General features: G+C 39.0%; 1 protein-coding gene across 1 annotated transcript in view; it reads right to left on the minus strand.

Moving 5' to 3' along the window:
• LOC101411420 (ATP-binding cassette sub-family A member 17-like) overlaps positions 1-24,327 on the minus strand; it is a 258,746-nt gene that overhangs the window by 61,743 nt on the left and 172,676 nt on the right. Inside the window, exons 19-20 of the mRNA XM_071211442.1 lie at positions 7,936-8,098; positions 6,110-6,416 (exon numbers count right to left, since the gene is read on the minus strand). Coding sequence (XP_071067543.1) covers positions 6,110-6,416; positions 7,936-8,098 — 470 coding nt within the window. The remainder of the gene's footprint in view (positions 1-6,109; positions 6,417-7,935; positions 8,099-24,327) is intronic.

A 24,327-nucleotide genomic window follows, 5' to 3' on the forward strand; every position in this document is an offset into this window, starting at 1 on the left:
GGCTGTCTTTTCGCTTTCTTGATGACGTTCTTTGATGTTCTTTCATCATTTAATTTTGATGAAATACATTTTATCTATTTTTTCTTTCATTGCCTTTTTGGTGTAAAATCTAAAAATTCACTATCTACTACAATGTCCTGAAGATGTTTCCCTGTTTTTTGTAAATGTTTTATAGCATTAACCCTTATATTTAGGTCTTCAATCCATTTTGAATTAATTTTTGTATATGGTGAGAGGTTGGGGTCCACATTCATTCTTTTTTTTAAAAAAATATTTTATTTATTTCTCTCCCCTCCCTCCTCCACCCCAGTGTCTGTTTTCTTGTGTCCATTTGCTATGTGTTCTTCTGTGTCCGCTTGCATTCTCGGCGGCATCAGGAATCTCTGTCTCTTTTTATTGTGTCATCTTGCTGTGTCAGCTTTCCGTGTATGCAGTGCCACTCCTGGGTGGGCTGTGCTTTTTTTTGCATGGGGCAGCTCTCCTTGCAGGGCACATTCCTTGTGCATGGGGCTCCCCTGCGCATTGGCCAGCTCACCACACGGGCCAGGAGTCCCTGGGTTTGAACCCGGGATCTCCAGAATGGTAGGCAGACACTCTTATCAGTTGAACCACATCTGCTTCCCGATGTTCATTCTTTTGCATGTGGATTTCCAGTTGTCCCAGCATGATTTGTTGAAGAGACTATTATTTCCCTATTGAATGGACTTAGCATCCTGATCAAAATCAACAGGGAATAGATATATGGATTTCTCTCTGGACTCCCAATTCTATTTCATTGGTCTATATGTCTATTCTTAAACCAGTACCACACTGTTTTAATTACTATAGCTTTGTAATAAGTTTTTAAATTAAGAAGTTTGAGGTGGACTTGGCCCAGTAGTTACGGCATCTGTCTGCCACATGGGAGGTCCGTGGTTCAAACCCCAGGCCTCCTTGACCCGTGTGGAGCTGGCCCATGCGCAGTGCTGATGTGAGCAAGGAGTGCCATGCCTTGCAGGGGTGTCCCCGCATAGGGAAGCCCCATATGCAAGGAGTGTGCCCCGTAAGGAGAGCCGCCCAGCGCGAAAGAAAGTGCAGCCTGCCCAGGAATGGCGCCGCCCACGTGGAGAGCTGACACAACAAGATGATGCAACGAAAAGAAACACAGATTCCTGTGCTGCTGACAACAACAGAAGCGGACAAAGAAGACGCAGCAAATAGACACAGAGAACAGACAACTGGGGTGGGGGGGGGGGAGGGGAGAGAAATAAATAAATAAATCTTTAAAAAAAAAAAGAACTTTGAGTCTTCCAACTCTGTTCGTTTTCAAAGTGTTTTGGCTACTCAAGGTCTCTTAAAATTTTAAAATCATCTTTTCCATTTCTGCAAAAAAAAAGCTGCTGGAATTTTGATAGGGATTACAAGGATTTTGTAAATTGCTTTAGGCAAAATTGACATCCTAAAAATATTAAGTCTTATAATCTGTAAACATGAGATATCTTTCCATTTATTTATGCCTTCTTTAATTTCATTCAGCAACGTTTTGTGGTTTTCAGTGTATAAGTCTTTCAGTATTTGGTTAAATTTATTCCAATGTATTTTATTCTTTTAGATGCTACTGTAAATGAAATTGTTTTCTTGACTTCCTTTTCAGATTGTTCATGACTGGTGTACAGAAATCCAAATGACTTCTGTGTGTTTATCTTGTTATCTTACAACTTTGCTTAACTTGTTTATTAGTTCTAGCAGTTTTCTTTGGGATTTTTCCTATCAGGATCATATCATCTTTGCATACAGATGACTTGACTTCTTCCCAATTTGGATGCCTTCAATTCTTTTCCTTGCCTGACTGTTCTGGTTAAAACTTACAGTAAAATGTTGAAGAGCATTGGTAACAGTGGGCATGCTGGTCATATTCCTGAACTTTGGGGGGAAGTTTTCAAGCTTTCGCCATTGAGAATGATGTTAGCTGTGGGTTTTTCATAAGTGCCTTTTATCATGTTGAGAACATTCCCTTCTACTCCTAATTTTCCAAGTGCTTTTTTTTTTTTATCATGGAAGAGTGTTGGATTTTGTCAAATGCTTTTTCTGCACAATTGATATTATCATGTGTTTTTCTTCCTTCAGTCTATTAATGTGGTATATTGTATTGATTGATTTTCTTATGTTGAACCATCCTTGCATTTCTCAAAGAAATCCTAATTGGTGATAGTAAATAATCATTTTAATATACTGCTGGATTTTGTTTTCCCATATTTTGCTAAGCATGTTTCCACCTATATTCATAAATGATATCTGTCTTTTATTTTCTTTTCTTGTAATGTCTTTTCTGGCTGTGTTAAGGTCTCACAAAATGAGTTAGGAAGTAATTCCTCCTCTTTTCTTTCTTTCTTTTTTTGAGGAGTTTGAGAAGGAGTGATGATAAATCATCTTCTTTAAATGTTTGGTAGAGTCCAGCAGTGAAACCACCTGGTTCCTGAACTTTTCTTTGTTGGGAAGTTTTAAATTATTGACTCAATTTTTACTTTTTATAGGTCTGTTGAGATTTTCTCTTTCTTCTTGTGCCAGATTAGGCAATTTTTATGTTTTAAGGAATTTGTCCATGTCATCCAGGTTTTCTAATATGTTGGCATATAATTGTTCATAGTACATATTCTCTTTTTTGTTTTTTGTTTTTTTTAGGTACCAGGGCTGGGGATTGAACACGGGATTTTGTATGTGGAAAGCCAGAGCTTGACCACTGAGCCTCATCGGCTTCCCTGAGTTGTTTTTTCCCATTTCGTTTGCTTTTTGTTTGTTTTTGTTTTGCAGAGGCACCAGGGACTGAACCTGGGACCTCCCATGTGAGAAGCAGGTGCTCAACTACTTGAGCTACATTTGTTCCCAATAGTACATGCTCTCTTTTGTATTAAAGATTTCTTTTTAAAAATTTATTTATCCCCCCCTTGTTGTTTTGTGCTGTCTGTTCTCTGGGTCCATTAGCTTGTCTTTTCTTTAGGAGGTACTGGAAACCAAACCTGAGACCTCCCATGTGGGGGAGAGGTGCCCCAATCACTTGAGTCACCTCAGCTCCCTGCTTTTTTGTGTCTCTCATTGTCTTTCCTCTTTGAATTTCCTTGTTGCGTCATCTTGCTGTTGTCAGCTCACTGCTTCTGCCCATCATGTCTTGCTCATCTTCTCCAGGAGGGACCAGGAACCAAACCCAGGACCTCCCATGTGGTAGGCAGGAGCTCAGTCTTTGTCTCATAATCTTTTTTGACTTAAACTCTATTTTGTCTGACAATAATATAGCTACTCTGGTTCTCTTTCGATTACTATCTGCATGGAATATCCTTTTTCATCTTTTAATTTTCAATCTCTTTGTGTCTTTGTTCCTATAGTGAGTCTCTCCTAGACAGTATAAAATTGGATCATGTTCTTTCACCCAATCTGCCAATCTCTGCCTTTTAATAAGAGAGTTTAAACCATTGCCATTTAAGGTAATAACTGAGGAGGATTTCTTTCTGCTATTTATATATTTGTTTTCTGCATGTCTCTTGTTCCTCAATTACTCCATTTCTGCCTCTTTTTGTATTTAATTGTTTTTTGGTAATATACCATTAGATTCCTTTCTCCTTTCCTTTTTTCTGTATTTCTTAGTTATTTTGTTAGTGGATACCTTTGTAATCATCTTAAACTAATAACAACATAGTTCAACTAGCATCAACCTAGTTTCAGTAGCACACAAACTCTCCACTTCTCTATATCTCCATCCTTAACCTTTTATATTGTTATTGTCTCAGATTACATCTTCATGCATTGGATGCCCATTAACATAGATTTTAAATGTTATTTTACACATTTGCCTAAGTCAATAATGGGGGAAAAGCAATTACAAACCTAAAGTACAACAATATAGTATTTCATATTTACCTATGAAGATGCCTTTACCAATGATCTTTATTTCCTCTTATGCCTTTGAGTTACACACTAGTATCCTTTTATTTTGGCCTGAAGGACTTCCTTTTGCATTTCTTGTTAGGCAGGTCTTCTGGTAATTAACTCTTTCAAGGCTTTAGTTTATCTGTAAAAGTCTTAATTTCTCCATTTTTGAAAGATATTTTTGCTTAATAGAGACTTCTTGGTTGAGTATTTTTTTTTTTAAAGAACATTAAATATGCATCTACCTGTCTTCTAGTCTCCATGCTTTCTGATGAGAAATCTACAGTTAATCTTATGAGGGAATCCCTTGTATGTGACAGGTTGCTTTTCTCTTGCTGCTTTTAAAATTCTCTTTGTCTTTGAATTTGACAGATTCACACTAATGTATCTTGGTGTAGATCTATTAGAGTCCTATCCTATTTGGAGTTCATTGAGCTTCTTGGATGTGTACATTTATGTGTTTCACCAGATTTGGGAAGGTTTTGGCCTTCATATCTTCAAATACTTTTTCTGCCCTCTTCTTCTCTCGTCTATCTGGGACTCCAATGACACATATGTTGGTATGCTTGATGGTATCCCACAGGTCTCTCAGGCTGTGTTCATTTTTTTTCTTAGTACTCCCCACACTGGATAATAGTTCTTTGTGTATGGTTTCCTTTAGCTCAATGAGCATATTTAAGACAGTTAATTTAAAGTCTTTGACTAACAGTTCCAAAGTATGAGCTTCCTTACAGATAGTTCTTGGCAAATTCTTTTTTTTCCCCTGTGAATGGTCTATCTTTCCCTTTTCTTTTTGTGTTTTGCAGTTTTGTTTGTTTGTTTTTTTGCTGAGAATTGGACATTCTGAATATTATATTGTTGTTACTATGGAAATCAAGCCTCCTAGTCCTCTGGGATTGCTAGGTTTTATATTTTTATTGTGATTATAAAGGGCTGGAGTCATCAATTTGTGGCTTTTTCTATTTTTGCTCCCACATGGGAATGTAAAGAGAAGAGACTTCTCAGTTGCTTTTCCCTGTGTGGGGTTGGGAAAAGTTTCTGTCCTCAGAGTTGTCTCTCCCAGTGATCTGAAGTAGCTGATCAAAAGCAGTGATCAGCAATCAGACCACACAGCCTGGATTTTGGAGACTTAGGTCTTTATATTGTACCCTGGCACCAGCAACCTGTACCAGGCTCCTGGGCTGCAGTTCCCACTGCTGCTGGCCATATGGTTGGGGGATGGGGGGCGGTAACCACTACACGGAGGATAGAATTCATGGATATTTACCACAAGTTACCAACCTCTTCCTTCAACTCTTCCCTGAAATGTGCAGTGTTGCTTTAGAGTCCTGAGTTTCAAAATAGTTGATTCAGACAATTCTTGCCAATTCAATTGTTATTTTGGTGGAGGGACTGATTCTTGGAGCTTCCTACTCCACTGTCTTCCCACAATCCTCCCTTACTTTAATTTTGAAAAATACAATTTACTTAAAATTTTAATTTTTGATAAAATACCTGAATATAATTTAAAAAATCAAAGTTACATCTTAATTTTTACCATCCCCAGTGCTTGTTCACCAGTGCAACCACCTTCAAGTTTTCAGCTACTGTTTCTCCATATTTCTAGATATGTTTTAATCACTTGCTCTTGATTTTCAGTTGTAGATTTTATTTATTCACATCCCATTATAGAAGCAAAGATTTCATTTTCTTAATACCTTCCTCCCCTCTTATATTCTTCTCCTCCTTTTCCCTCCCACTAGAGTTATTCAATAATGTTGGTTAAATTAATACTCAGTTTTGACATCATTATGTCTAAGTCAAAGTTATTCATAGTTGACTATGAAATAGTATATTATGATTATGGCTCTTTTTGTATTATCCCTTTGGAATTAATTTCCTTTTCCTGACTTGCTAGCTTTCTATGTCTATTACTAGTACATTCACAAACTCTGATGGAAATGTAAATCTCTCAATAAATTCAAACACATCAAGTAACTTCCAAATTTCATTTTTGGATATGCTTAATCCTAGAAAGACAAGCAACTTAGCCTCATTTCTGCGAACCCTCCCCTTCCTGTCATTTTGGGGTTTGAGAAATGTTTTTCTGAGTCTGAGTATTCAGCCTGATTTCAGATAGCACCATGTGGCCCAAAAGGATTGCTCTACTAAAAAGATAAAAAAGCGGGTCTGCTTCATGTTCCAGTTCTTCACCTGTACCTGTACTTACCCAGGATCTCCATAGGCGTGTGTCCATCTTTCACAAGCATATCTGCAAAGTGTTTTGAAAGTTGTGGATCCAGTCTGGAATTCTGAGAAATAAAGAATGGAACAATACTTTCGCCATGTGTTTTCAGAGTCAGATCCAATGGGATTGTTTCCAAATTCTTAGTTGAAAGGCTGAATGCTATGAGGCTGAATATAACGATCACCAGAGGCACCAGGATCTGTATTGACAATATCATCATCCAGTTGCGCCAAGAATATGTAACCCTCTTCAGAAACATGGCGTAGAATTGTTGGCAGAGAAGAGAGAACTACAATAGAAAAGGACAGATACAGCATTAATATGGTCAAGGATATAAGCTGGCAAGTAGTTAGGTGGCCACCTAGCATATGTCCACTTATACTCCCTCATATTGTTTCTAACTAAGAATTTTTCCATTATGTTGAAAATTTGCTTCAAGTTAAAATTCTTTGAACTTATGATTTAATGGCAGAAAAAGAAGACACATATTGGAATGTGTCTAGAAGAGCAGATAAAACAGATACCAAACAGAAACAAGATAGAATTTTTTTTTCACTTACCAGATTGGCATAAATTTAAAGTTGATGAGTATGTGGGGAAAATGTCACTGTTGGTGGGTTTGAATTTGTTATGACCTTTTTAGAAAACAAATGGGCTGGATGAACAAAATATAATATGCACATAGTCTACCTAGAAATACCACTTCTAGTAATGTATCCTATAGGTATTCTGTAAAAGTGTGCACAACCCACCATGAAGAACACATCCCCTACAGCATTAAGTGTATAAAGTCGCCTAGTCTTACCGAGTTTCCCTGGGGAGCTGTGTGTTGAGCTGGGTGTAGGCAAGAGGCCCCATCAAGCCTCAGGTGCCACTGTTCCTAATGCACAACTCTTTCTCCTGGAAGTTTCTCATGGAAAAAGGTGGTCAGATTTGAGCCAGGCATTCCTAAGTTCCTGGCTAAAATATCAAGAAACACCATAAAGTCTCTACCAAACACCCCCAGGTTTTCCACTGTGGGCTATATTTACCTCAAACATTCATCAAAAGGTACTGCGATTGACTTGCCTGAGGTCACACACTGAGAAATACTTTCTGAAAAGACTCAGGAACTGTCTCCAAAAGCAAAGTTTAGCCTTTTCTGGGGGTGGAGGAGAGGGTCCTGCATAGGACATAAGGTTGCCCTAGACAACCTCCCAGTTTGGAAGCTCCATGGGTGACAATTTCCCCTTTAATATATATGATTGAAAATTACAAGACAATGAAATTAGTCTTTTCACTAATCCATGAAAACCAGTCTCATCAATTTACAGTAAGACCCTGTGGATAGCTAAATCAAGACCACTATATAAAATGCCCACCAATGTTCTTTCTTTAACATTAAAAGAACATTATACATTATTCATATGTCTCATAAGCATACATTTTTAAATTTTACATTCTAGGCAACACAATACACACTCAGTTTCACAGTGAAACAATAGATATGCTTTTTGCAGTAAATTTAGTGCCTTTATTCATTCTTCTTACTGGTGAGAAGAATGGACAAGACCTTTACTAAAATCTTTTCTGATACTTTATTCTGTTGGTGTAATCCTGGTCAGTAAACACCACCATTTTGCCTTCAAACTAAAGCAGAGAGCACGATAGTGCCTAAACCCAGCAGAACCAGTCTTTTATGCGCAAAATCTGCACATTTTTCTTAAGCCTCTGTGAAAGGCTGATTTATCCTTACTGATGGAATAATCGCATGATTCCAAGAATTAAACCAAAATCTACTATCCATGCATTTGGAATAAGTTACTCACCCCAGAGTTTGGTATGATCTGCAGGCCAGTCTTTAGTGAGAAAATTCTTGAATGAAAACGTTTAATTCTGTCCACAGGAACTCTATCAACGAGGGACTCGGATTGCACAGGGGGAAGCTTTATGGCTTGGATATCTGTATTGGAATCTACCAACTTATTAACCCTAAACCAAACCAAGAAGAAAAAGAAAAACAAATTCTCAAAATCACAAAGCATTTTATTTTGTTTGGATTTAAAGAATGATAGTCATGTAATGTAAATTTTGAAAGAAATAAGTTAGGGCAAGGATAATGAGGGAAAAAGGAACTGTACCTAGACTTGTATATACTGGCTAGCAAGATCTTAAATAGGCAATGAGTAAGTCTTGAATTAATTAACCAATAGTTTTTCTAAGTAACTGAAGCAACATTAGCATGAATAGATTGCATTATTTTTCTTAAGTAATATTACATGTAAATTAAAACAAAACAATATATCAGTTAATTATTTATGAGCAAAAGTGAAAATTATAAAACATAGCGCAGTTCAGATGTAGGTAAAGGGTGTCAAATCTTGCTTGAAGCTTGTTTTTATACGGTCTGAGATCAGAATGATTTTTACATTTTAAAATTGTTACATTTTGGCGGCAGACTTGGCCCAGTGGTTAGGGCGTCCATCTACCACATGGGAGGTCCGCGGTTCAAACCCCGGGCCTCCTTGACCTGTGTGGAACTGGCCCCTGTGCAGTGCTGATGCGCACAAGGAGTGCCTTGCCACGCAGTGGTATCCCCCACATAGGGGAGCTCCATGCGCAAGGAGTACGCCCTGTATGGAGAGCCGCCCAGTGTGAAAGAAAGTGCAGCCTGCCCAGGAATGGCGCCGCACACACGGAGAGCTGACGCAACAGAAAGAAACACAGATTCCCGTGCCACTGACAAGAGTAGAAGCAGACAAAGAAGACGCAGCAAACAGACACAGAGAGCAAACAACCGGGTGGGGGGGGGAAGGGGAGAGAAACAAATGAATAAATAAATCTTAAAAAAAAAAAAAAGACAGACATAGCTGATCTGTATTAAAAAAAAATTGTTACATTTTATATATGTACTTACATAATATCCATGACTTTGCTACTAAGCCTACTTATACTAAAATATTTACTATCTGGCCTTTTAAGAAAAAGTTTGCCGGTCCTTGTTCTAGGCAGGAAAAAAAACAGGTTTTCATTGTTGGGAGCAAACTTTCGACATGTCAAAAAATGTATTCCATTCATAGCCATTAGGACAGTTATTCCACTCCTGGGAAATTTGTTCCCATATAATAATCCAATGGCTCATTTTCTCTTCAGCACAGGTCTATAAAAGATGGTGTATTTGTTACCTATTACTGAGAAACAAATTACTCCAAAACTTAGCAGCTTGACAACAATAACCACAGTTTCTGTGGGTCAGGAATTCAGAAATAGCTAGTTGGGTGGTGATGGCTCAGAGTCTCTCATGAGGCTACAGTCTCGTTATTAGCCAAAGTCACCTGAACGCTGGAGTGGGGCTGGAGGATGCACTTCCAAGATAGTGCTCTCGCACGGCTGATGGCTGAAGGCCATGGTGTGCTAGCTTGTTTAACAAAGAGCTTTTCAAGGGTAGTCCTGATAAGAAAGTTGGTTGGTTTTTCATCAACTTTAACAATTAAGATAAAAGTGAAACAATGAATATGTATGCCAGAAATTCATTTGTTTGTCAATGAAGTGAATTATATTTCTGTTAAATAGGATAATCATAAAAAAGACTTATTTTTATTTACTTCTCCCCTTTGCCCTCGTTGTTTGCACTTGCTGTCTGCTCTCTGTGTCAGTTTGTTGTGTGCTTGTCTTCTTTCTTTAGGAGGCACTGGGAACTGAATCTGGGACCTTCCTTGTAGGAGGGAGGTGCCCAATGGCTTGAGCCACCTCCGCTCCTGCTTGTTGTGTCTCTCATTGTGTTTCCTCGTAGTGTCTCTTTGTTGAGTAATCTTGTTGCATCAGCTTGCCATGCCAGCCTGTCACATCAGCTTGCTGTCTTGCCTGTCTTTTTTAGGAGTCCCTGGGAACCGAATCTGGGACCTCCTATGTGGTAGGTGGTCGCCCAACTGCTTGAGTCATATCTGCTACCCAGGATAATAATTTTTGAAGACTAGAAAAATATTTCCTCCAATTTTTGTGCTATTCATAATGAAGCAGCTCCAGACATGACATACTTTTAAACTTAATTGTCATTAGTAACATTTTCTCCATCAGTTTCTAAAATCTAGACAATAAACAAAATAATAAATTGTTGTGTTAACCAATTTCCATGGTGTAAATACTCCCACCATGGATGATTTCAAATTTTCAATATAATGTCACTGAACACAGCATAGGGAAGAGATGGACAGTAGTACATGATTATACAGCATTTCTACCAAACAAATACAACAAATGTAAATAGAAGAGAGATAAGAGTAAAATGTAGGAAAATCATTAGGAAATGAATAGTTTCGCATACTTATTACCATTGTTTCTACTTGAATTTATTTCATTGTAAGTTTATGTAATTAAAATTTTATTAATAGTGGTGTTTAACAACTGGCTTACAAAATTCCTGACAATTTAACAATTGGCTCTTGTGAGCCAATCAATATGAGCTGGCTTTAGCACACCACCAGCAGGAGGCTTTGGTTCTCATTGGCTGTTGGAAAAGGTTTTAATCCCACATGAACTTCTACTTAGGGCTGTTTGAGTTCTTGTAAAATATGGAAATGGACTTCCCCCAGACCAGATATCAAGAGAGAACATGACAGAAGCCTCAATGTCTTTTACTATCAAGTCTCATTAGCCACACACCATCAATTCTGCAATATCCTATTGGTTACATAGGTCAGCCCTCAGAGCGGAGAGGACTAGAGAGGCATGGATTCCAGGAGGCGAGGATCATTTGGGCCATCCCAGGCCTGGCTACCACAGATGGCAAGCCCTAGAAGCCCTTCCTGTCTTTGCTGAGGTGCTGCCTCTGTTCCTGAGGGTTTCACCTCGACTCTTCCTAGTTTTCTTATTTATCCTTTCTTCAGCTTTTCTACAAACCAGAGGGTATTAGAGAGAATCACTACAGCTGTCACCACATCACCTTCTTCCCACAGTACTTCATCTGATGCTGAGGAGGAATGAAGGGATGGTTAGGAGCTACTCTACCCTTACCACAGTATTTTCTTTGGCCAGGCCTTTTGAAATGTTATAGCATAAGATTGTATTGTTTTGTTTTTTCACTCATTTAATTTTTGAAGTAAAATTTTTTTTCTATTTAGAAAAACAAGACTTGGTCACATTTAAAAGCTGAATTTCAGGAAGGAAGGAAAGTTCTTACCGGCTGAAAGCAGGTGATTACCATACCACAATTCCTTCAAACATCAAATTATAGGTTTTGCCAAAGTAGAATCAAGAGCTCCTCTGAGAAGCTAATTGTGGTAAGCAACCTCTAAAATGTCCCACAATGACTCCCATCTCCTGGTATTCACAACCCTTGATTTTATGGGCTGGACCTGGTGACTCGCTTCTAATGAAGAGAACACAGCAAAAGTGATAAAATGTCACTTCCAAGATTAGATTCCAAAATGACTGTGGCTTCCATCTTGGGTTCTCTCTCTTTTTCTCTCTCTGATCACTCATGTGGGAGAAGTCAGCTGTCATGAGGACACTCAGGCAACCTTGGAAGACGTGCATGTGGTGAGGAATGGAGGCAATGGATGCAAATAACTGAGCCATGGGATTGAGCTTACAAGCGAATCTTCCCCACTCCCCAGGCGAGCCTTTAGAGACTGCAGCCTGGGCTAACATTTTTACTGCAATCTCATGAGAGACTCTGAGCTAGAACCACCCAGCTGTCTAATCTTGGACTCCTGACCCACAGAAACAGTGAGTTAATGTTTGCTGTTCAAGGCTGCCAAGTTTTAGGGTAATTTGTTATACAACAAAAGATAATATACGTAAAACAAGGTAAGAGAAATATGAGACAGATGAAAGGCAAAAACATGTATAATTTGTCATCTCAGATAAGACAGGATAAATCAGAAGCAGTAAATGAATAAATATTAGCTTAGACTTTTCAAAAAATGCCATCCAGCCACAGTGCAAAAAATTCTAAAAACATTAAGGAGGATCAACATCAACAACAACAAAAAACCAATACACAGGCATAATATAATAAAAATGATGAAAACTGAAGACAAAGAAAAAAGAAACAATCTTAAAAGCAGTCAGAGAAGGACAGATTTCACCCAATGAATAACAGTAATATAGACAGTTGACATCTGAGTAGACACAATGGAAGCCATAAAACAATAAAATGGGGGAAGCAGCTGTGGCTCAAGCAACTGAGCTCCTGTTTACTATATGGAGGATCCGGGTTCAATCCCTGGGACCTCCTCGTAAAAAAAAGAAAAAAGTCAACCCAAACCTGCACAGTGAGGCGCAGGCTCCCATGTGGTGCGGAGATAGGTGCAGTCCCCCGCACAGCGAAGTGACACACCAAAAATGATGATGATGTAACCAGATAGGAAAACAAAAACAAAACAATTCAATGGTAAATAGACAGATAAAATATGGTACCCATAAAATGGAATTATTCAGTTATAAAGAGTAATTATGTACTGATAGAAGCTAAAGCATGAACGAACCTCAAAAAGTATACTGAGAGAAATCAGACACAAAATACATGTCGCATGATTCCATTTATGTGAACTGTCTAGACAGGCAAACTTAAAAAGACAGAAAATAGAGTAGAGGTTGCTTTGGGGTAGAGACAGGAACAGGAAAGGATTGCAAATGGTCACAAAGTATGTTTTTATGATGATGAAAATGATCTAAAATTGGTTTGCAGTGATGGTTGCAGAAATATTAGAAGGTTTCTATAAATTTATTAATTTATGCTATGAATTCTGGATTTGTTTTATAGGGTCATTCTACCATTCTATCGATCCAGCTGCTTCGATACATGCTAAGGAACATGCTAAGATCAGTGAATTTCATGAGCATGTGCCCATTCCCACACTGTGAAGTGGGTTGTCCCTTGATTAGAAGCAATGCTGTGTGTGGTGGATAAAACATTTGTTAAGTCCACAGATGGTAGTTTTACAAGAAGCATATGTGTGCAGACACATTTCTGGAGTATGTGTCTATTCCAGTTAGAACAAATCACTGCCCCTTCCAAGATGCAAGTGGTCCAATGTAATCAACCTGCTACCAGGTAGGAGGCTGGTCACCTCTGGGAATGGTGCCTTATTGGGGGCTAAGTGTTTGTCTCTGCTGCTGGCATATTGGCCACTCAGCAGTGACTGTAGTCAAGTTGGCCTTGGTGAGGGGAAGTCCATGTTACTGAGCCTGTGCATAATCTCCATTCCTGCCACCATGGCCACTTTGTTCATAAGCCCATTGGGCAATGACAGAGTGGTTGGGAAAAGAGACTGACACAGAGCAGGTCATCTTATCCACTTGATTATTAAAATCTTTCTTGGATGAAGTTACCTCCCAGTGAGCATTCACATGGGAGACAAATATTTTTTATGTTTTTTGACCATTTATTTACATACCTCTTACCTAGAACTCCTTGTCACAAATTTTCCAACCATGTTCCTCCCAAATCCCTGACCATACAGCCAAACCACTAGCAACAGCCCACAAATCAGGCACTTCTGGCCATTTCTCCTTCCAAGCAAAATGAACAATAAGTTGCACTGCTTCAAGTTCTGCTCACCTGGAAGATTTGCCCTAACCACTGTCCTTCAGGGACATCCCAGAAAGGGGCTGCAGTGCTGCAGCTGTCCACTTTTAGGAGGCACCTGTATATCATGCAGACCTATATGTAAACCAGGCCCAAGTTTTCTCTTCTTTAGTCAAGTGATTGCAAGGAAATCCCCAAGAGACCATAGCTGTAGGCTAGGAGAGAGGTTATATAGCAGAAGTGGTGACCACGGGCATTTGGGCCACTTCTTATGTAACTTACTTGTGCCTTCAGGATCTGCTCGAGCTGTATCTCATATATACCATTTCCACTTTATGATGGAGTGCTGCTGTGCATGCCCAACTTGATGGTTTGGTGGGTCAGACAATGATAGGCAACTTAGGTCTCAGGGTAACTTGATGGCCCATGGTAAAGCATTCAGTCTCTACTAAGGCCCAGTAGCAGGCCAAAAGGTGTTTGTCAAAAGGAGAATAGTTATCTGCAGAGGATGGCAGGGCTTTGCTGCAAAATCCTGAGGGTGTTTTGATTCTCCTACAGGGGCCTGCCAAAGATTTCAGATGGCATTTATATTTGCCACTGACACTTCCAGTATCATTGAATCTGCTGGATCATACGGCCCAAGTGATAGTGCAGCTTGGACAGCAGCCTGGATCTGTTGCAGAGCCTCCTCTTATTCTGGTCCCCACTCAAAACTAGCAGCTTTTCTGGTCATTTGGTAAATGGGCCAGAGTAGCACACCCAAATGAGGAATGTGTTGTCTCCAAAATCCAAAGAGACCAACTAAGTGCTGGGCCTTCTTTTTTGGTTGTAGAAGGGCCCATATGCAACAACTTATCTTTTTTTTTTAAAGATTTATTTTTATTTTATTTAGTTCCCCTCCCCTCCCCCGGTTGTCTGTTCTCTGTGTCTATTTGCTGCGTCTTGTTTCTTCGTCCGCTTCTGTTGTCGTCAGTGGCACGGGAAGTGTGGGTGGCGCCATTCCTCGGCAGGCTGCTCCCTCCTTCGCGCTGGGCGGCTCTCCTTATGGGTGCACTCCTTGTGGCTCGTGGGGCTCCCCTACGCGGGGGACACCCCTGTGTGGCACAGCACTACTTGCGCGCATCAGCACTGCGCATGGGCCAGCTCCACACGGGTCAAGGAGGCCCGGGGCTTGAACTGCGGGCCTCCCAGGTGGTAGACGGACGCCCTAACCACTGGGCCAAAGTCCGTTTCCCCAACTTATCTTAACAGTATAAATGTTTGGCTGTGTAACATGATCCTTCCCCAAGGGGAGCTGGCCTTCTGCTCAGTGAAGGGGCTCTGGGTCCGTAAACTGTCTCAAACCTAAACCTGGGAATTGATTAAGGGGCCATGACTCTGTTTCTGTAATTCAAATTAGGGTTTTGTTCACTCGACCTAGAACACTTCTCCTTATACAGATCAAATAGGAATTTAGTAGACTCCCATCTATTCTACTTCTAGGTACTCCATGATCTATTAGTCAATGCCATTGGTCTATATGACTCAGGATTTTTTCTGAAAGGCTGTTTTGAGTCTGCCTTTCATTGTGGTAGCCACATCCACCTTGTCTTTGGCAATCAAGTGCTGCTATTTGGCTTCTGCCAGCCTGGGATCCAATCATCCCTATAGTGTTTACAGATTCTAGTGCCACGATAGCAGTTCCCACAATAGTATCTGACCTATAGAGAAGAGCAACCACAGAGCTCTTCAGGGAAGATGGAGTTAGTCTTACAAATTTATTCCTCACAGCCCCAGTTAAAGGTATATTCTCTGGACATTCCTGGGCAGGGGGTGCAGGTCTTAAATGGTGAATCCATTCTAGCATTCCAATCTCTCTAAACCTTTGGATCCCCTGATTTGCCAGAGTAAATCAGGCATCTCGACTTCAGGCATTGTAGGCCATTTTTTTGGTCCATGTTTCAGCCAACCTCCTAAACAAACTGTCAGAGCCCTTTCCAACCGCTTGAGCTATAACACTGAACTCAGAATCTCTGCTTAGTGGGCCCACATCAATAAATTCAGCCTGATCCAACTTTATATTCTTTTCACCATTATCCCATACCCTTAATATCCATTCCCACGTACTATCCTGATTTCTGTCTATATAGATTGGGAAACTCATGCAGTTCTTTTAGAGTGTAGCATACTTTCTCATGGGTCATACTTTGTACTTCTTCTTTGGGGCCTTGTGATTTTAGTCTAGTTATATATATATAGGTCTGTAAGAGAAGAGGGGTTTGTAGGGGTGGGTAAAGAGAAGAATTAGAAGTGTCTTGCAAGCTAATTACCTCAGGGCATTCACTTGCAGTTTTATCTGGTGAGACAGGATTAATCTCTTCAGTTGGGTATTGGATGGCAGACTTCAGGACAAGGTGGAAGTTATGATTTCTTCAGAGCAGGGGGAAGGTCTGGACTCCTTGGAGCAGGCTGGAAGTTGTGTAGTGCAAGCTTGACCTTGGGTGGTCTCCTCCGGGCAGACCATTACAGGTATATCTGGCAATGTCTCAGCAGAATTTAGGGTTTCAGTGTCTTTACTGATATCATTATTAACCCATGTGTCTCCATCCCAGTCCTCAGGGTTCCACTCCTTTCCAATCAACGGCCTCACTTTAACAGCAGACACCACGCAAGGTTGAAATTTTAGTTTCTGTTGTAACTCTGCTTTTTGTACAATGAGACTGATTCTGGTTTTCAGAGATTTCAACTCTTTGGCTACATAAAGCAAGATTTTCTTTCAGAGCACACACAGAAACTTTCATATCATTCATGTGGTGCTTAAAGTGCAAATTTGAAGCCTTCAGCTCATCCCTTTCTTTGTAACTGTATCCAGAATATTTAGGAAGAGTCAGCCAAAAGCATTGTACCTTTTCACTCCACAAAACTCTGTTAAGGTGTTAAAACACTCTCCCCCAGAAGCCTTGTGCCTCTTATAAGCATAGAAGTAGTAGTCTTATCCAGTGGTGATATTTTGTGTATTTTGTGTATCTCTATTGCCAATTCATGCCATGGAATGTCAGTGGCCTCTTGATTATTAGAAACAGAGTCATTAGTGCCCTTGAATCTAATCAGAGAAGAGAGCCGATTGCAAAAATCCCAGAACCAATTTAAAAATCCCATTTTTAAGATTCTGTTTCTCAAGAATCACTCCTGGTACCAAGCTGTATTAGTCAGTCTTCTCTAGGGAACCAGAATTGACAGGAGATCTCTGTAAATAGTACGAGGTTTTATAAAATTGTCTCACATGACCATGGGGATGCGCAAGTCCAAACTCTGTAGGGTAGGCTGCAAACCAGGGGCTCCGATGAAGGTCCTTGGTGAGTTCCCCAAGAGATGCTGTCTGTACAGGTACAGATGAGAATTCTCTTTCTGAATGCTGAAATCACTTCCCCTTTTAAGGCCTTCAACTGTTTGGATGAGACATCACTCATTGCTGATGGCAATCTTATCTCCTCAATTTACTGTAGATGTAATCAGCCACCCATGCAATAAACTCACTGATGATTAAAGTCCATAGAATGCCGTTGTTTTACAATTAACCCAGCGCTTGCTCGACCAAACAAATGGACACTATTACCTGGCCAAGTTGACACATTAGCCTAACTATCACATACCTTAATAAAGCTTTTTAAAAAGAAAACAATAGGGGAGGATTGTGGGAAGATGGTGGAGTAGGACACTCTTGGGATTAGACCCTTCACCAAAACAACTATTGAATTGGCAGGAACTGTCTGAATCAATTATTTTCAAACTCTGGAGTCTAGTGGAACACTGTGTAACATCCAAAGAGACTGGTAAACTGTGGTAAATACCAGTGAGTTCCACCCTCCCTGTAGCAGCTATGAATCCCCCATCTCCTAACTTTGTGGCTAGCAGAAGTGGGGACTGCAGCTTGGGGCCCTGGTGTAGCCTGTGTTAACTATTTAGTCCTCCAAACTCTGTGTGTTTTGTGTATGGTCTGATTGCTGATCACAGCTTTTGATGGACTACTTTAAATAACTGGGGGATGGCTTTAAGGGTGACCATTGTTCCAACTCTCCTAGGACAAAAGCATCAAAGGAACCTTAAAGACAGTAACTTTCCTCAAAATTATGGAAAACAGTTAAAGGGCTGTGTTAACTGGAAACTGTTGAATCAAGAAAATGCAGCTTCAAAACCCTTGGAAGAAGACCTTGGCACCCTTGTTGGCCCCTTCCCCACCTTCCTACAGTGTGAGCTAGCCTGTGTTCCCATTATGGGTCCCTGGTCCTTTTCTAAAGGGAGCAGAGTGGCCCCTGGATGCATACTGGGATACATGGATGTCATTGCCAATCTACCCGGTGAAGTCTGAGGGATGGAGCCAGTCAGGGAAACTCTCTCAGGCTCACCCTCCCACAGAGAAGTGGCTTGCAGACAGCTTGGACAGTGGGAGAAACAATTCAGTGGAAGTGGCTTGGAGCAAAGGAAGACCTGCATTAAATCATTCAAGAGAACGCTCAGAAGGGAGTAAAAGTCTATTTCAAGAGGAGCAGAGAGGGCATTCACTTGAACTCCTGTAAAATATAAATGAGGGAATTCCTAAGGCCACAAGCAAGCACAAGTTGAGGAAAAGAAGCAGGGTCTGTGGCTCCATGCAGGCTCAGATAAGATAGAGAGGAACCTGGATTTAGCATTTGCCTTTGCCGCTCTTGATAGGAAGGTTAAACTCTTGAAGGAGAGCACCAGCCAAAGCAGAGTTAATTTGCAAAGTCTGTGAAAGAAGCTTTGGTTTGGTTTTATTAGCTCTTGGTATTCAAGATAGTATTTGTTATATATCATTAGCTGGATGTAAACTTAAGGAACAAACAGCTCAGGGATGAAATCCCAGGGTTAAAACTTTAAAATATCAAAATGTACAGTATGCAACAAAAGATTACAAGTCAAATAAGGAAACAGGAAATGATGTCCCACACAAAGAACAAGATAAAAATCTAGAAACTATTAATGAAGAGAACCAGACTTTGGACTTACCAGAAAGATTTTCAAAAAATGATCTTCAGTATGCTAAAGGAAATGAAAGAAAACACATAGAAAGAAAAGAGGATATGAGAAAAACAATGAATGAACAATATGGGAATCTTTTTGAGATTTTCAAAAGGAACCAAACAAATATACTAGAGTTGAACAACATAATCATTCAGAGAAAAAAGGGTAGAAGGTTTCAAGAGCAGAAGAGAGGTGGCAGAAAAAGAATTAGTGATCTTGAAAACAAGACAATCAAAATGATTCAGGATGAGAAGCAGAAATAAAAAAGAATAAAAAAAGAGCAAAAAAGCCTAAGAGACTTGTGGGACACCATTAGTTATACCAATATATGCACTATGGGAGTCTCAGATGCAGAAGAAAGGAACAGAAGGAATAATCAAAGAAATAATGGCAAAAACTTCCCAAATTTAAAGAAAGACATGAATATGCACATTCCAGAAGCCCAATAAACTCTAAACAGGATAAACACAAAGAGAAACACACCCAGTTACATAGTAATCAAACTGTCAAATGCCAAGGTTGAATAGAGTGTTCTGAAAACTGTAAGAGAAAAGCAATGTGTTATGTACTAGAAAGTCCCAATAATATTAAATGCCAATTTCTCATCAGTAACCATGGAGGCAAGAAGGGAGTGGTATGAAATATTTAAAGTGCTGAAAGAAAACAACTGCCAACCATGAATTTTCTATCTGGCAAGACTTTCTTTCAAAAATGAGGGAGAAATTAAGACATTCCCAAATAAACTAAAGCTGAGGGGGTTGATTACACTAGACCTGCCCAACAAGCAATGCTAAAGGGAGTTCAGACTCAAAAAGAAAGGATTCTGGAGAGAGGATCAAAGTGAATTAAAGAAAAAAAGACCTTCAGTAAAGATAACCATTTCAGTAATTATAAATGCCAGTCCTATTGTATTATATTATTTGGTGTATAGCTCCACTTTAAATATATATATATAAAATAAACTTTAATTTTAAAGAGGTTTTAGATTCCAGAAAAGTTATATCAAAGTATGAGGGATTTCCATGTATCCCCTCCCTCTTCCACATGATCCCCTATTTTTAAAAAAATGCAACAGTATAACTTATTACTTTTATTACTTTTACTGATATATCTATAAAAGCCACTCATTTTAAAAATGCATATTTAAAAAATGACTCACTTGTACTAAGGACTAACCTACTTACAGTAATAATCTAAAAAATCAGACCTTCATTGTGAAATTTATCAGTGCTTCACACATATAACAAATATGAAGGAGGCAACTACCATTGTTATAACTTCTTCAAAGCCAAAAACTTGAGTACAAATCAGAATTTAGAGAAACTTCAGAATGTTCACGTTTGCATACATTTTTGGATGAATTTTTAAAGACTCCACATATAACAAAACCACAACTTTGAATCAAAATGAACATTAAAAACCTTTAAGACTTGTGACAAACTTACTCTACAGAAGCAAGGAAAACAGAGTGACTAGAACAGAAGTATGTTTCTAGGAGAGAAAGCAATCACTTATTTCCTTTATCATAAGACAAACATCAATGAGTCAATGTTTTAATAACACTGACCAAGTTATTTACCATTTAAGAATTTTCAAGTTATCTTTAAAATGTATCCATCCATAAATTTGGATTAAATTAAATTTATACATCAAAAACATTTTGCTCAGAGTTCTAATCTTAAGTATAAACTATAACTTATCAAAGCATAGTCCAAGCACTACATAATCATGCTACCATTTAGACTGATACGCTTCATCAGAAAAACTTATTTTACAAACAGGAGTTTTGCCTGTTTCTCCAGAATAAATGTCCCTGTGTCTAAGACTTTAAATGATAATTTAAAAAGAGAGATTTCAAATAATTCATGCTATGCATTTTCCTTCATTAGACTTTGATAAAAACAGAGCCATCTGGTATTGGAGCACCATCTTACTTCTCAGGTATAGTCTCTTCAGTCCCAGAAGCAGACACAATGACCATTGTTTTATTTGTTAAGATGTCTTCTGTTTCTTAGCAATAGCTGCACAAACAGTAACAATCTCATCACTTTCAGAATCATAGTGAGGAATTGACTTTGGTGAGAAATCTGTTACTTCTGCTGATGATTCACTCTTTTCAATCCTCTGTGCCACTTTCTGCTGCTCCTGGAGTGTTCTTACCCAAGAAAGGTCTTTCCATATTTCAGGGTTCATTGGATAGATGCAAAGTGCTACTTGAAAACTTCAGTTTGCTTCAACCATTTTGTCATTTGGCTCTCTGTTGTCATATTGTTCTATTGTCGGTCTTCTTATCTTTTAGTTGACCCGTCCTAATTATCTTCATTTCTAAACTAGTCTCCAAATCTCTCACCCTTGTTTTCTCCTTTGAGGCTGCAGCATCCCCTTTCATCTCTCTTGCAAATCTGATCTTTTGGTAACATACTCTATCAATTTTTGTTTGACTGTGAATACTTTAAACTCACCTTCATTTTTGAAGGACAACTTTGCCAGAAAAAGAATTTTTGGCTGGCAGTTTTTCTCCTTCAGTACCTTAAATACATTATACCACTTTCTCATCTCCTCCATGCTTTCTGATAAGAGGTCGGCACTTAATCTCATTGAGTATCCCTTGTATGTGATGCTTTGCTTTTCTCCTGCTGCTTTCAGAATCCTCTCTATCTCTGATATTTGTCATTCTGAACAGGAGGTGTCTTGGGGTAGGTCTATTCAGATTTATTCCATTTGGGGTGCATTGTCCTCCTTGGATGTTGATATTTATGTCCTTCATAAGGGTTGGGAAGTTTTCAGTCACTATTTCCTCAAAAGTTCTTTCTGCCCCTTTTCCATTCTCTTCTTCTGGAACACCAATAATGTGAATATTTGTGCGTTTTGCATTGTCATGCAATTCCCTAAGACTCTGTTCCATTTTTTCCATTCTCTTCTCTTTCTGTTCTCTCTTTTCCAGTTCAGATGTTCTGCCTCTGAAGTCACTAATTCCGTCTTCAAGCAATTCAAATCTGCTCCTGTGTGGCTCTAATGTATTTTTAGTCTAGTCCATCATGTCTTTTATTCCCATAAAGTCTGTTACTTTTCTTTTGCAGTCTTTCAGATCATTCTTTATGCTTTCCCAGTATCTTCTTAATATCCTTTAAATCTTTAGTCATATTTTCTTTAAATTTTTTGAAGTGATCTAGTTGTGTGATTATCACTGATTAGTTGTATTAAATCCTATATTTTTTCAGGATATGTGGTTTTTTCTTTTGGCTGGGCCATCTATTCCTGTTTCCTAGTATGGCTTGTAAATTTTTGCTGATGTCTAGGCATCTGAATATCTTGGTGTATTTACTCTGATGGCTAATTTCTCTCTCTTGCCTGCTGTTTTTTTACCCGCACAGCTCTTCTTTGATATTTGGTTCAATTTATTTCCCAGCCTAAGTTTTCAAAATTGGGCCAGGGACTCACTAGTGGGGTGCAGATTTTCTTCCAGGGATTGGGCACAGCAAGCGCAGTTTTTGTCCATGCAGTTTCCAGACTGGCCAGCAGATGGCAATACTCAGCACAACTTTCCATGGAGGTGTTTCATCTTGGCTTTCCTGTGTTCCTGTGTTGAATCCCCAGATCAGAGATTCAAAGCAGGCTCTGCTAGCCAAATTCACTGAAGGAAAGCACCCCGACCACCCGTCCCTTTTCCCTTGAAACAGCTGACAGGGAGGAAGATGTCTGTTGCCCTTTCAGTTGGCTACAATGATCCAGCTTAATATTTGGGGGGTGGGGAGGAGAGTTTTTCCCACCTGCCAAGGGGGCTTGGTGCCTCACATTTGTCATTTCAGCGTCTTCATCTCTGTCCCTCCCCTTCCTGGGAGTTGTGTAGCACTGTCCTGGTCTCCTGACTCCCAAAGCAGGTCCCTCAGACAGCTTTTGGCTCTTTCTCTTTGTTTTTGTGAGAGCATTCAGCTCTGCCTGTTAATCTGTTACCATCTTCCCACAATCCTCCAAGAGTAAGTTTTGATTATTGATTCTGTTCCACTTGATTTATTTTATTCAGAAATTTCAGAGTTTGTTTTGTTTGTATCTTCACACATTATCCTAAAAGCCTGCCAAGTTCTTTGCCTTCTTTTCCACTATACATGAATTTCCCCCACTCTGTAACTCCACTTTTAAATTCTAACAGGTGTTAAAATGCCAATGCTTAAAAAGTGATGATAAACATACGATTTTGGACATAGAATGTACAAAGTTATAATTTGTAATAAGTACAAGAAAAGGTGGGGGAAGGAAGGGTATAAGAAGAGTATATGTGCATACTATTGAAAATTAAGGTGGTATCAAATCAAATATGATTGTTACAAATTTAGGATATTAAATTTTAACCCCATGTACCCACAAAGAAATATATGAAAAACATATTCAGAAAGAAATGAGAAGGAACTCAAAATTACAATTAAAAAAATCAAATAAATATATAGTAGCCATTAACAAAAGAATTGAGGGTCAAGCAATGTACAAGACTTAGAAAGACAAAATAACAAAAAGGTCAAAGAAAGACCTGCAATTTCAACAGCTACTTTAAATGTAAGTGTAAATGGATTGACTCTTCAGTCAAAAGGCAGAGATTGGCATAATGGATTGAAAAGTATGACCAAACTATATGCTGTTTGTAAGAGACTCACCTTAAATTCAAAGACATCAGCAGGTAAAAAGCAAAATGATTGCAAAAATATATACCATGAAAATAGTCACCAAAAGAGAGCTGGGATATCTATTCTAATATTAAAAAATAGATTTTAAGTCAAAAACTGTTTTGAGGGAAAAAGAAGATCATTATATACTGATAAAGGGGGCAATTCAACAAGAAGACAAAATGATTATTAAATATATATGTATCTAATAGCAGAGTCCCAAAATATATGAAGCAAGTATTGTCAGAGGGAGAAACAGATGGTTCTACTTTAATAACAGGAGACTTTAATACACCATTTTCAGTGGATAGAACATCTAGACAGAAGATCAATAAGAAAGTAGAAGATTGAACGATACTCTAAGCCAGCTAGAACTAACAGACATATATAGAACACTTATCCAATAGTGGCAGAATACACATTCTTCTCTAGCGAACCTGGATCATGTCTAGGATAAGACCATATGTTGGGTCACAAAACAAGTCTCAATAGATTTAAAAATATTGAAATTATACAATCTATCTTTTCTCTCCACAACGGAATGAAGCTAGAAATCAATAACAGAAGTAGAAATGGAAAATTTGCAAATATGTGGGAATTAAACAACATACTCTTAAACAACCAATGGGTCAAAGAAGAAACCACAGGGGAAATTAAGAAATATCTTGAAATGAATGAAAATGAAAACACAACATACCATAATTTATGGGTTGTGGCAAAGGTCATTTTGAGAGGGAAATTTATAGTGCTAAATGCCTACATTAAAAAAGAAGAGGAAAGTAGATGTGACTCAAGCAGTTGGGCACCCACCTACCACATAGTAGGTCCCAAGTTCAGTTTCTGGTGCTTCCTAAAGAAGATGAGCAAGACAGCAAGGTGATGCAATGGGCTGGTGAGGCAAGATCACATAGAGAAGACACAATGAGGGAAGTGGACTTGGCCCAGTGGATAGGGCGTCCGCCTACCACATGGTAGGTCTACGGTTCAAACTCCGGGCCTCCTTGACCCGA

This window comes from Dasypus novemcinctus, chromosome 23, assembly GCF_030445035.2.
Source record: "Dasypus novemcinctus isolate mDasNov1 chromosome 23, mDasNov1.1.hap2, whole genome shotgun sequence".
Classification (NCBI taxonomy): domain Eukaryota; kingdom Metazoa; phylum Chordata; class Mammalia; order Cingulata; family Dasypodidae; genus Dasypus; species Dasypus novemcinctus.